Source organism: Temnothorax longispinosus, chromosome 5, assembly GCF_030848805.1.
Source record: "Temnothorax longispinosus isolate EJ_2023e chromosome 5, Tlon_JGU_v1, whole genome shotgun sequence".
NCBI lineage: Eukaryota > Metazoa > Arthropoda > Insecta > Hymenoptera > Formicidae > Temnothorax > Temnothorax longispinosus.
Genome location: NC_092362.1, coordinates 18955949 through 18969319, shown reverse-complemented (window position 1 = coordinate 18969319; position 13371 = coordinate 18955949). Strand labels below are relative to the sequence as shown.

General features: G+C 34.7%; 1 protein-coding gene across 4 annotated transcripts; it reads left to right on the top strand.

The window, feature by feature from the left end:
• Positions 1-2699: 2699 nt before the first annotated feature.
• Erf1 (eukaryotic release factor 1) lies at positions 2700-13215 on the top strand. Of its 4 annotated transcripts, XM_071777495.1 has the most exons (12): positions 2701-2953; positions 3281-3567; positions 3897-4072; positions 4256-4383; positions 4463-4613; positions 4730-4920; positions 5437-5566; positions 5650-5870; positions 5953-6100; positions 6572-6682; positions 9185-9201; positions 9992-13215. In XM_071777495.1, the coding sequence occupies exons 2-10, from the start codon at positions 3482-3484 to the stop codon at positions 6649-6651; spliced, it is 1311 nt and encodes a 436-aa protein (XP_071633596.1). In that variant the 5' UTR covers positions 2701-2953; positions 3281-3481; the 3' UTR covers positions 6652-6682; positions 9185-9201; positions 9992-13215. The 4 variants fall into 4 exon arrangements, with proteins under 4 accessions (XP_071633597.1, XP_071633596.1, XP_071633594.1 ...); XM_071777496.1 differs by lacking the exon at positions 9185-9201 and having other exon boundaries at positions 2700-2953; XM_071777493.1 differs by lacking the exons at positions 6572-6682; positions 9185-9201.
• The last annotated feature ends 156 nt before the right edge of the window (positions 13216-13371 follow it).

Genomic DNA, 13371 nt, shown 5'->3' with positions numbered 1-13371 from the left:
GGTACAGCTCAGCTGGACAAAAACAGACCGACCAATTAGAATCTTTGGATAACGGCGCCGCGTGCGAGCCACGCTCCACGCGGTCCACGCCACACGTCTACCTTGGATCACGAAATTTATAACGACGACTAAATTCCGATTAACATAATTAATGATTAACTTATTAAACGAGCGCTATATAACCTAATAGGCAGGGTTGAAGGCCTATGCTTACGCTCCTAACTCAAGAGGAGCCTAACCTCCAAAAAAAACTTATTAAACAATATGTATAATGTTTGCTAATTTGTTAACGTAGATAGAATTAAATTTTTTTTTAAGATTGGCTATGGAAGGAAGGATTGGAGTAAGGATAACGAATTATATAGCTATAGAGACTTTGCTTTGAATGATTCTGCTGATTGAATCCCTTCATGTTGCCCTTTATGTTTATATTAATTGGAGTTTTGGATCGAAGATATAGCTCTAAAATACGAATTTCTTCTCTTTTTGTTACTTGTATTATTTTATTCTGATATTAATAGACTACAATCCAAATATTTGAGCGTCACGTTGATTGATGATTGACTCAACTATCGCGGATTTTGTGAAGAAACCTGAAATTAGATATGTGCATTTTTTCATCCTTTCCGTACTTGAAAAAAATATATACACGTAGGTATGCTTTGCAGGAAGAAAGAGAAAAGAAACAAAACGTGGGAAACGTTTCTGAATCATTATATAGGAAAAAACATTATTATGTAAAATCTGTGACAGAAAGAATAAATTTCTGGACAAATTGGCGACATATTCTCGACGAATAAACTGTCGGTAGAAATCGAATGTCAACTGCATTCGCATTGAGCAGATTGAGCTTGTGTTCTGCTGACACAGAGCTCGCAAACAATACGATGACGTGTTAACGGCAGAACCAGCAGATTCTGATGATAACCAACGATCTGCGTTCAAGTTTACTTGATTTCTATACCATCAATTTCTGCAGAAATGGCATGCCATTGTATCTCATTCATGGCGAAATTTTCACTTTAATAGCATATATTGCATCACCAAATTTGCCTTATTTCTGATGACAAAACAGGCTGCAAAATCTGTTTTTTTTTTTTATAGATGTGTGACTTAGGAAACGAATCGTCAGCGGTTTGTCAGCAGATTGAGTAGAAATCGCAGTTGATATATCGTTATAATAGCATCAATCGCGTTCGCATTAAACTTGTATTCAAGCATATGCAAATACAACATGTCGCTGTCGGATATATCGATGACAGTTGTTAATTTATTTAATTCCTGTGTATTATAAATTATAATTTATAATTTTACGAGAAATTGCAGTTTGCATGCAATTCTGGTGAAAAAAGCATCGCAAAAGAGAGAAACACCTGGTGAGATTAAAACTTGCTACATTTTGACGATTTACATATTATGTTGGATTCAACGGAGAGAGTCAGAGAGCATTTTGATTGTTTTGCTTCAGAGTAAGCAATTGTAATTTTGACTTCGCAGAACAAGTGGGGCTTTGAAGACCCGAGACTTTACGGACTCATAAAAAAAAACCCAAACAAGAATCAGGCATATATAATGGTATAAATAAATTTTTAAAGCCTTCGAAAGTATACTTAAATTTTTTCAGATTTTTGGCACTATGCGAGTGCAGTGTTGTAAAAAAGTTATTTTTCGACAAATATATTTTTATTTTATTAGAAATAAAAATGTTATTTATACAATTCGTCATGGGTAGCGACTGTGTTTTTACAGAACCCTTCAAGTCGTGTAAAAACACAGTCGCTACCCATGACGAATTCAAATTTTGTCGGAATTACTCCGAGTGATAAGCGTTTTCACTGCTAGGTGGCCTTATTTCTCAAATGTGAAATTCGACCAGAGATCATATATAAGGGCCCACGGCGAAAGCATCTTCGACATTAAGGCTGATCACAAAAAAGCGATCGACGAGCTACTAAAATCATACGAACTCGTCGACTTTCAGCTTTCAGCGATCGACTAGCTGAAAGTCGACAACCTCGTATGAATTTAGTAGATCATTGATCACTTTTTGTGATCAGCCTTCATGACATTAATATGTTCTGAATTTCATTCACTTTGTCTTCTAATTCCCGACTCAAGTGACTCTTTCTCCGCCCGCAAATCTAAGGATTTTTGCAGCGAGCACTCGCTGTCCTGTTGTTTCTGCAAAATAGCATTCTCTAAATAGTTTTTTAGAGACTAAAGAGCGAAGTTGGGAAGCGTAGACGAAGTGTCAATCAGTGAAGTGTGCGAGAAGTGTATTGATAAGCTTCATACACTCTTTACACCGTTTTATATCAGTACATCAACTATGCTATTTAATTATATTTATTTCTCATCAAAATTCTTTATCAAATTGATCAAATTTATTCTTCTCTTTAATAAAATTTTTATTTTTTCCTTCCAAAAAATTGGATCAATGAATAGCTGGCGTCCATCTAGAAATTGCTAATAAATTAATAAATTCATATTCGGCAGCCAAATGTTAAATCGGATTACGGCCAACTACGGCTTCCAATCCAATTAAAGAATTTTTGCGAAGAAATTTGGTACGCGTTCACAAATGACCATCGCTCGATCGCCGTCGCCGCGGCGGAGTTTCATGCGGAGGCGACTCGAAGGCGCGCGCGGGCCGCCGGCCAATGACGAACGCGCGATTCGCAATCGTGCGCGCTCGTGTGCGCGACTGGGCGGCCTCGGGGTCTTTTTGCTTCCCATTTTGTCTCGCGTGCGGCACGTCCACCGTGGTCAACCGTGGTTCACTGACGTTTCCGCTGTGCACATCGCATGGCCGACGTGTGCATCCTGAGGATCGCACTCGCGTGGTACTCGCCGTATCACGAGCCGCGTCGCCGCTGAAGAGGAGGCCAGGGCCCTTCCGCGACAACGTCGACGTGTCCGGACGCACCTACCACGCCGTAACGATCCCCCGAAAGTGAGTGCGGACTGTGCGGAGTACAACAGCAGCCCGCGAGCGAAGGTGGCCGCACGGCGCGTGCTTAAACCCGAGCGTTTAATGCCCGCGCGCGCGACACCGAGCGTGAGGGGAAGAGAGAGTGAGAGAGAAAGAGAGAGAGAGAGAAAGAGAGGAGAGCGAGTGGGAAAGAGTGAGAAGGAGAGCGCGGACGAACGGTACGGGCGGCCGCCCCTGAATGAATGGCTATGTCGACCACGTTCCTCCGTGGCTGACATAATCCGGTGCAAACTGGATCGGTGCGGTATTTCGTGCCTATCGATAATTCCCAACCGTTAATTTTCGCAGAGAGGAACCCGTCGTAGGGTCCTGTTCCCCGTCGTCGACGCGGGCCACATTGCCTGCTCCTTCACACGATCGTCATTGTCGCCCACGTTTTCCACGTCCACCTCCGGACGGACCAGAGCGCGCGCGGCAGCGATTAATTCTCAGCATCTCGGGCACCAGCCGTAACGCCGCGACCACGCGTCCCCACGTACGTCCGCAGCGATGTCGAACGAGGAGACCTCCGCCGACCGCAACGTCGAGATCTGGAAGATCAAGAAGCTTATAAAGAGCCTCGAAATGGCCAGAGGGTAAGTGAGTCGGCGCCGACGTCGTCGCGCCTTGCACTGTCAGCTGTTACCGCTGCGTGATTCTCCTGGAATCTCTCCGACCATATGGCTTGGCTGAGCATGTGCTCGTTCGCCACATTCCGCGATCCAGAGTTCTCGACTTCATGCAAGGATCGCTTTTGTCGCGCCTGATAGACGTTAAAATACCATGTGGTTTTGTTAGAGATTTATATAGGGGAAGAATGTATGTAGGTCTTGCCTTACGCAAGTGGATTTCTTTGTAATTTGCCTCTCGATTGTCTCTGCGTATCGGTGATAGGCGGGAGATGTTGATTTATTTGTCTTTGCAGGAATGGCACGAGTATGATTTCGTTAATCATACCTCCAAAGGACCAAATATCGAGAGTGAGCAAGATGCTGGCGGATGAATTTGGCACAGCGTCGAATATTAAGTCACGTGTAAATAGATTATCTGTTTTGGGTGCAATCACATCGGTGCAGCATAGGCTAAAGCTATATACTAAAGGTAAATGTTTCTTTTATTTATGTCAAGTTCTTTTTGACACAGTTTAAGAGAATATGGGAATTTATTACATACAGCTGTAACACGTGTTTGATTCTTTTAAACATAAAATTGGAGTAGCATTGAGATACCATTATTTATATGCACATTAATCATGAATTATTTATGCGTAATAATGCATTTCAGTGCCTCCAAATGGCCTGGTAATTTATTGTGGAACTATTGTAACAGAGGAAGGAAAAGAAAAGAAGGTCAACATCGATTTTGAGCCTTTCAAACCTATCAATACATCTTTATATCTTTGTGATAATAAGGTATGCTTTACATTGGCAAATATGGTACTTATTATGTGTATAGTATGGTTTTTATACGAGCCCTAATTGCGTTTTGCAGTTTCACACAGAAGCACTCACGGCGTTGCTCGCGGATGACAACAAATTTGGTTTTATTGTAATGGATGGTAATGGTGCGTTGTTCGGAACGCTACAAGGCAACACGCGCGAAGTGTTACATAAATTTACTGTGGATCTTCCCAAGAAACATGGTACGTAACATATGTGGAAATTCAGAAAAACCCGATATATTTGCGATTATTACTTGTTTAAAAATCGATGCAAGACATTTGTATCAAATATGTAAAAAAAAAAAAAATGATTTTAGGCAGAGGCGGTCAATCCGCACTGCGTTTTGCCCGATTACGTATGGAAAAGCGACATAATTACGTTCGAAAAGTAGCTGAAGTCGCTACTCAATTATACATCACGAACGATAAACCTAACATCGCTGGATTGATCCTCGCGGGTAGCGCAGACTTCAAGACCGAACTTAGCCAATCGGATATGTTCGATCCAGTAAGCAAGATTCTTTTTTATAACTGCATTATTTTATAAGTTGTTTCATTATAATTGTAATAATGTCCATGAGTAATGCCTTGGCTTAAACTAAAGCTGTCAAACTAGTTTTATTATAATTTTTATTACAATTTTTGAAAGGAATTGTAAGCCTCTTATTCAACCTCCAATTTAGAGGGTTTGTTTTTCAAATTATTATTTGGAGGTTTCTATTCTTCAAGAGACGATACAGTAATTTGTTTATTTCTAGTTATTTTAAATCATTAAATTCATATTTCGTGAACTTTGTTCCTATCATAGGTTTACAATATTTTTAGTGTATATGTGGGATGGCAAAGCCGAGAATCGAACCCGGATCTTTTGTTTGTTGAGCGATTGTTCTAGCGATATCTAGCTATCCAGCATCTTTATTATTTTTAATTTCTTTGAGTACATTTCTATTAGCGAGATATAAAAGATTGTTTCTTTAATTAGCTTTCTAATATATTAGTTTCTTTAATATTTGATTTTTTTCAGAGATTGCAAGCTAAAGTCATAAAGCTGGTTGATGTATCATATGGTGGCGAAAATGGTTTTAATCAAGCTATTGAGTTGGCGGCTGAATCTTTGCAAAACGTAAAGTTTATTCAAGAGAAAAAGTTGATCGGTAAATATTTATATGTTAATTACAATGTAACGTTAGTAATAGTATATAAATTTAATAATATATTTGATTTCTGTTTTGTTCAGGTCGTTACTTTGATGAAATTTCTCAAGAAACTGGCAAATACTGTTTTGGTGTAGAAGACACGTTGAGAGCCTTGGAATTAGGTAGCGTCGAAACTTTAATTTGTTGGGAAAATTTAGATATTCAACGATATGTTCTGAAAAATCATACGAACGCGGAAGAAAAAGTATTACATTTAACGCCAGAACAAGAAAAGGATAAAACTCACTTTACTGATAAGGAAGTGAGTATCAAAATAGCGTTAAAAACACAAAATAAAAATAAATTTTAATTTCTTTTCTATATCTTATCTGTATTTTTCATAGAGCGGGGTAGAATTGGAACTCGTAGAATGTCAACCACTACTCGAATGGCTTGCGAACAATTACAAAAGTTTCGGTGCTACCTTGGAAATTATCACGGACAAGTCTCAAGAAGGATCCCAGTTTGTCAGAGGTTTTGGTGGCATTGGAGGTAAGTTTCTCTTATACATTTATGCTTATTATCATTATTTTTAATTACGAAACATTCTACCTCTTTGTCTATCATAAAATATATAAGCTCACATATCGCAAATGGCCCCAGAAAAATAAGATACGTAATAAATAAATGGGAAATGGTTAAATCATGTAAATAGAACAGTAAAAAAGGTAGAAAATTAAAATCAAGAAGAGGTATTAAAAAATTTCGATATCTGTATTTGGAGCATTTCGAATAATATATAATATACATGCTAGGCTTTTTTTCAATACAATCTGCGCATTTAATTTGTTGCGGAACTTGGTTTATTGTCAAGTTATGGCGTAGTTGCGTTTTATGGGTGTACACAATCCCTAAAAGCCGGTAGATTAACATTACGTCGTTAGACACCAACAAAGATTATTTTGCATGGAAGGTAAATTTCATCAAACTGATATTAACTATGGAGTATATCTTGGTGTATAGGAATCCTCCGCTACAAAGTTGATTTCCAGTCACTGCAGGCCGATGAGCCTCTTGATGATGTTGACCTTGATGATTACTAATTTCATCCGTGAATTACTCAGAATCGACCAGGTAGCTCTTTCTCTGTCTTGCGTGCGTTCACTTACATCTCGTGTATCATAGAGCATATTATTTGCAAAGCTGGACAAATTTATTGTTTGTTTATTTGTTGACAATTTTGTGTTTTGCGTTAAATTTCTAATAATGTAACTATAATTTAATTTAATTTAATTCATAAATATAAATAAATTGATAAAGAGAAATTCTATTAGTACAAATCTCAAATGTATAATTAGCGTTTTAAGATGTTATCCTTATGTAATCTGGGTTCAGTATTTCTTTTTTCTTATCTTTTTCTGAAGAAAATGTGAATACATTTTATTATTAACATATTATATATAAAAATTTAACTGTACATTATATTTGCATAAAGAAGTTTAAGATTTTCTGAAATTAATATATATTAAATATATTTTGTTTTGTAATACTTAGAAAAAGATAATTACAGCTATTGTAAAATATTTTGCTTTTCATTAATCTAAATATAAAGATAAATTTGTCCAAGAAATTTTCACGATTTCTTTTATTGGGTTTCTCACTAAATAGTTTGTTTCTTCTGTGCAAATCTGTAGTATACATATGCATATGTGTCTCTTAAAATAAGTTTGAATGTGGTGATAAACATTTTTAGTTTATATTTCTCAAAGTATTATGTTTCTTTTTTCTACGAATAAAAAAGTCTGAGAATTCTCGCTGTCTTTCTTTTCTTTCTTGGTGGTAAACGCGTAAAGAAAATTTTTTACATACACATATATATATATGATATGGATAACTCTGTTTTACACAGGGTGAGTTGAAATCTTCCAGTCTCCTATCTTTTGTTATCGTCGGATTGTTAGATTCATACATTGTTGGTCTCATAATTGGAATAGTAGATACAATATACACAGTGGTTGATTCATTGGAAAAAAATAGTTCTGCTTGATAGTTAAATATATTTTGTCACAAATATATAGCCACATTCTTATTCGTTTAACACATATCATCTTCGATCTTCGTACGGTACCATCGTACACAACGAAAATCCGTTACGAACTATAAAGGCCGTGTTCACAGGAATGTGTTATAAATAAACTGATTGATAACGCTTTGAAATGTTAGCTTTTAGGCAACAATGACAAGTTTCATCATTATTACTAAGAATATAACTACTCACGTCTATGTTGTCTCACCTTGAAGATGTCGATATTTATCTCACTCACCAATTATACTTAAACTTTAAACATGACATTTCACATACACGCTATTTAATAATTCTCGATTCAGTGTATTACCACTCACTTATATCAGTTATATAAGAATTTTGCTAAATTGAAATACACAATGTGCGTATATCTGAGTTTTTAAATTTATTGAATCTGTTTTTTGTTCTACAACTACAATACATATAAAATATGGTTTGCATGATAATGTTTATAATATTTCCAACCTATTCCTTGGCAAGTAGAATTTTGTACTGCGTATTTAACGTGATGGTATTATTCTTTAAATTTTATTTTTTATCAATGTTGTGTACATACAGTATCTATATGTATATTACTGAATTTATTTTATATTATATTATTACGCTATGGACGTTGTATAGACTAGATTATACATTGATAATCACTAACGATATTAGATCATAGCAAGCGCATGTATGTCCCTTCAATATAATTGCATATTTTAATCTATATCATTTCAAGAAGGAATTTAATAATTCGAACTTTACTTCAGTTTAATATATTATTCTGCATATAAAGATCGTTAATTTATTTTATCGATAAAAGAATATAATGTAGTTTATACACGAAAATAATTCTTCTGGAAATAATTATATGCTTAACACGCAAAAGGATTATTAAGGCCCGATTGTTCCAACCTGTTGGTAAACTAACTAATAGTTAAATCATATATATGTCTTTGTTTATCCTTTACATTTGACAAAGATAGACATATGATTTAACTATTAGTTAGCTTACCAACAGGTTGGAACAACCGGGCCTAAATCAATTGTCTCCACTTTTTATTTAGAAGTCTTTGGATACTGTCATTTTTACATAAATATTGAAATATTTGTTATAAAATTGGTATTGCGCGATACAAGAAGCAGGAAAATGATCAACAAGATTATACATTATTACATGTTACATCTTGAATTTACTACAGCTTTCGATATATTTCTTTTCTATTATATGCTATGTCCATGCTTATAATGAAAAATAAAAAATAATGATGTAATACATCCCAATAATGCATGTTAAATAATAAGCAACGTTAAGTTCATCATCATAGATAATATATATCTTATGATTAGAGAGCGATAATTGATATGTTATATCGAAAATTAGATGTCAATCTGAAGATTATGAAAAATGTTATGAGAAGTGTTATCTCTGATAATGAACACAATTATCATGCAATTATGATATCTATGAGTATTTACGCTTTCACATATATATATATAGCAGTTGCTTAAAATAGTTAAAATATTTAATACTTTTCGAGTACTAATCGGTATCTTATTTTTATTAGCTTGCATTTTCGGAAAGGTACAGTACATGTTCTCTACTAATTACACAACAAAGATTAAAAACCGATATGTTCAATCATAATTTACATCAAATGTTACAATTGATACATCTTTTGTGTATGCATTTACATGGTCTTATTTCATTAATACTTTATCATTTATAATAATAATTTTTATTATACAGTTATGTACTTTTATCGCTTATTAATATCTCTATAAATATTAATTTACTTTAAATATATTAATAAAAATTCACAGATCTTATGTATTTCTCTTACTGTGTATGAGATCATCCTAATCACTAAAATATATAATATTCATATAATCTTAATTTGCAATTGTCTTTGTATTATATATAGTGACATAATTGCAAAATTAATGATAAAATATTCACTAATTATATGTTTCTTTTGGACAGTGCTTTCTTTGTATAATAGCTTTGTATAATATGTTTTATATGTATGTTCTGATGTTTTACTATATGGATATTTTAAACTACAATATATAAAAATACATTTCTCTTACTTAGGGAAGCGCTGTCATAAAATGTCAATTTGAATTAAATTTGTATAATTTAGCACATCAGTGCCGTGAACATCAGTTAATGTTGGGCAATTTTAATCATTTATTTATATATATATTTGCTTGTGTTATTACATATTATTGCTCCATAATTACAATTGTTTTTTCATTATCAATATTTAATAATGAATTTTCATGTAAAAAATTTAATTTTTTTTAGCGAAGGAAAATTTTAAATGATAGTTATCGCTCTCTCTTGTATGTATCCTTAAACGCATATCTTACAGGTATCTTGCGGTACAAAGTGGACTTTCAAAGTATGCAGCTGGACGACATCGAAACTGATGGCTTTGACTTGGATGACTACTAAGTCCATGACTCAATCGACATTTGGTTCTCTTAGCTTCGGAGAAAGCAGGAGGGACAGGAGTATGTTCTTTCTCATATGATGTCCCAAGAGAGAAGAAAACAGAATAACGAAAACATATTTCAAAATTTACAATACAGCACGTACGATATCGTCATAAAATTATTGTCTAGAGTTTACCAAACATCAAGCAGATCGTAATCGATACACGAAAGAGAAGAGCACTAGCGAATATGGCGCGGCTGATATAATTCATGTCTATGAAAGAAAAGGCGATTCGAAGACTGTGACACTTAATTAAGCCAGCTTGATACCTGCCTACTCTCATACATTCACCACCTTGTATTACAATTTATGATCCTTAATTATTCACAGAGATTCCTTTAAACCTTAAACAATTACACTACGCGCTCTTCAGTTCCGAATGTACAGTTTACAAATGTACAGTGTATGGTGGTTTGATCGTAATTTTATATTAAATCGATGTTTGTCATCTTATCATAGATTTTACGAGAAATGAGTATTTGAACTACAAGAGCGGCTGTAGCGCTATTTTGTTCAGACACAATCATGAAAGAGCTGTAATAAACTGATTATTATGAACATACAATTGCGTATCGTGCATTCTACACCGATATTTGCAAAATTCATACGGAGAAGAGTTCTGTAAATAGATGTCAATTTTTAAAAAACGGCACAGTTGCCTTAGACATAAGTTGAGGTCGCGTACACGATCCACGGAGTAAATGAAGTATTTCCGTCTTATGCAGTGATACACATTTGTAAAAGTAAGGATAATTCCTCGCAATCCTACATTGCTCCGTTGCTGGCTCTTGGCTCTTAGATTTTTGTACATTCACACAATTGTACATAAGAAACGCTTCGCAAAAGTATCGAAGTAATTTTTCATTGTTATAGTGGTGCACCTCAGTGAAGAGAAAGATATTTCCCGCAATATTTAAACGGTTACTGAAGATATTACGAAATTTATTTTAACATTGTTAATTTAATTCGCTTATTCGTATGATGCCTCTGTAATAAACGACGCTATGTATGTATAAATGTGAAAAGAATGTAACGTGCAATTTTGGTGAAGTATCCTTTATGAAAGAATACTGTATAGAGAGCAAAGAGAGTTTCTCAAAGAGTCTCGAATGCTGTGAGATTTACTCGACGAAAATGGTGTATCGTTATTTAATAATGTATCTACATTATTTGCGATATTGTTGTAATGTACACCTTGTAGAGACAAAAACAGGCGCACAAGAGAACTTCATCAAAGTGAAACGTTCGAAAAGAGATCCGATTTTGCGATATGTGCACAACGAATTCCAGAACGTGATGGTTCGAAGTATTTGTATCTGTGTATTGTCTCTCAAGATACCCAGATGTTAATTGCCGGCTTAACGTTTCTTCAAATTTTTATATGTAAACATCTTCTCACTATAGGAGTCTAGATAGTTATTTATTTCTATACATCGGTGCGACTACGTTTCTGCTTAGCGGAACACCCGATTTAAGTACGCAAGATAGGTAAATTAAGAAATCAATAAATATCAATGAGCGAAAGTGAAAGAGAGAGAGAGAGAGAGAAAGGGAGAGAGAATGAGAGGAAGAGAGAAAGAGTGAGAGAAAGGAAGAGAGTAGGGAAAGCCTTGTAATCTTTGTTTTAAGGTAAAGATACACGGAAATGTCGTCCACGCGAGTTGCTTTAATAACCGGATCGATGACGTACTTAGATTATGGCTTGCCTATGATCTCTATAAGCATAGTTGTATAATCTGCTAACATGTTCGTCATTGATTATTTTACTCCCACACATATTTTGCCAGTGAAATGTGTCTTTTAATCGAAATCAAATTGTTTCTTTAATATCTCATTAGAATTTTGTATCCGACAGAAAGGTAATACGAGAGCGTAATCGTTGTAAAAAATTTTATCCCAGCCGATTTTCCAGAGTACAATTTTATTGTAATGCTTCACATTTTCGTATATGTGTATCACACGTGCTGTTCTAAAATGAAATCTGTTTTTGCTGGATTACAAGTATACATGGATCATAGCTAAGGATTGGAAAAGAAATTTTCGATGGTACTGCTGCTCATTTTCTGTGAGATCTATGCTTTGTCAGGTGACAAAGAGGGAGATTGAAATAATGATCTAAAAAAACATTCCATATATGTATATACATGTATCATGCATTAATACGAAATGGCAGAAATGAATCTTTCGAAAAAACAGTAATCTTTTTATAGCACGGTATACACTTTATTGATTAATGTAATTATCAATTCTCTATCATACGTATATATTTATATATTTTGCACGGCCCACTTCATTGATTTCATAATTTTTCGGTCCAAAAGTTAACAATTACGTATGTATATACAAAGTATGCGAGAGCTACGATAAATTGGTGTTATCGTACTACATCCCAAAAGATAAGGTTTGTAGGGATAACAATAATTAGTCTCTCACATATAATAACACTGGAAGTCGAATAACCATTATTTCCAATCTTCCTTTTCTCACGTATATTTTATTCGAAATTTTATATAAAAAGAACAAGAGAGTAACGTGTCATCGTAATATAAAATGCCGAATAGAACTGGACAACCATAGGATATTAAACAGTACATGAGTGAAAAAATACAATCTATGTTTCTCATACAAACAGATGGTTATTAGAGTCCGGAACTGTTACACTGGCATAACACCTCGTCGAAAATTGTATATCAATTGCTCCTTAATTATTGCATTTTGCATATTATATAAATAACGGGCATTTGTGCGCGACTTATGGTGATTTGTGTCAACGCAATGCTTCCGGACCCCAATCACAGTTCTTCATATTTAGAAACTTATTGATGTCCACCTTTATTTAGACAGTTCATATCCCGCTTATAAGAAAGGAAGGAAGAGTGCTTTCTCGTTACGAGAGAGAAAGGTACAAAAAGGTTCTATCAAACAGGAAGACCGTGATGACTCACCTCAGCCTAAACGTAAATCTCAAACGAACGTAATTTAGTGAAGAACGTAGTCGAGGCGACATAGTGTTTTTTATACGATTGTTGTACCTGGCTGTATCAAAACGTTTCTGCTCGCTGTGTACATTTCGGACGGAGGGAATTCGATGTATTTCATTTCGGAAATGTGCAAGAGGTACACTCTTAGGATTTCCTTATATTTGTACATTTCATAAGATGAAAAAAAAAAAGAAGAAAAGAAAACTGATAATACTGACAATAAACAAAAAGATATCAAATGTTCTGCATTTGTAGATTCTAAGATATAAAATAT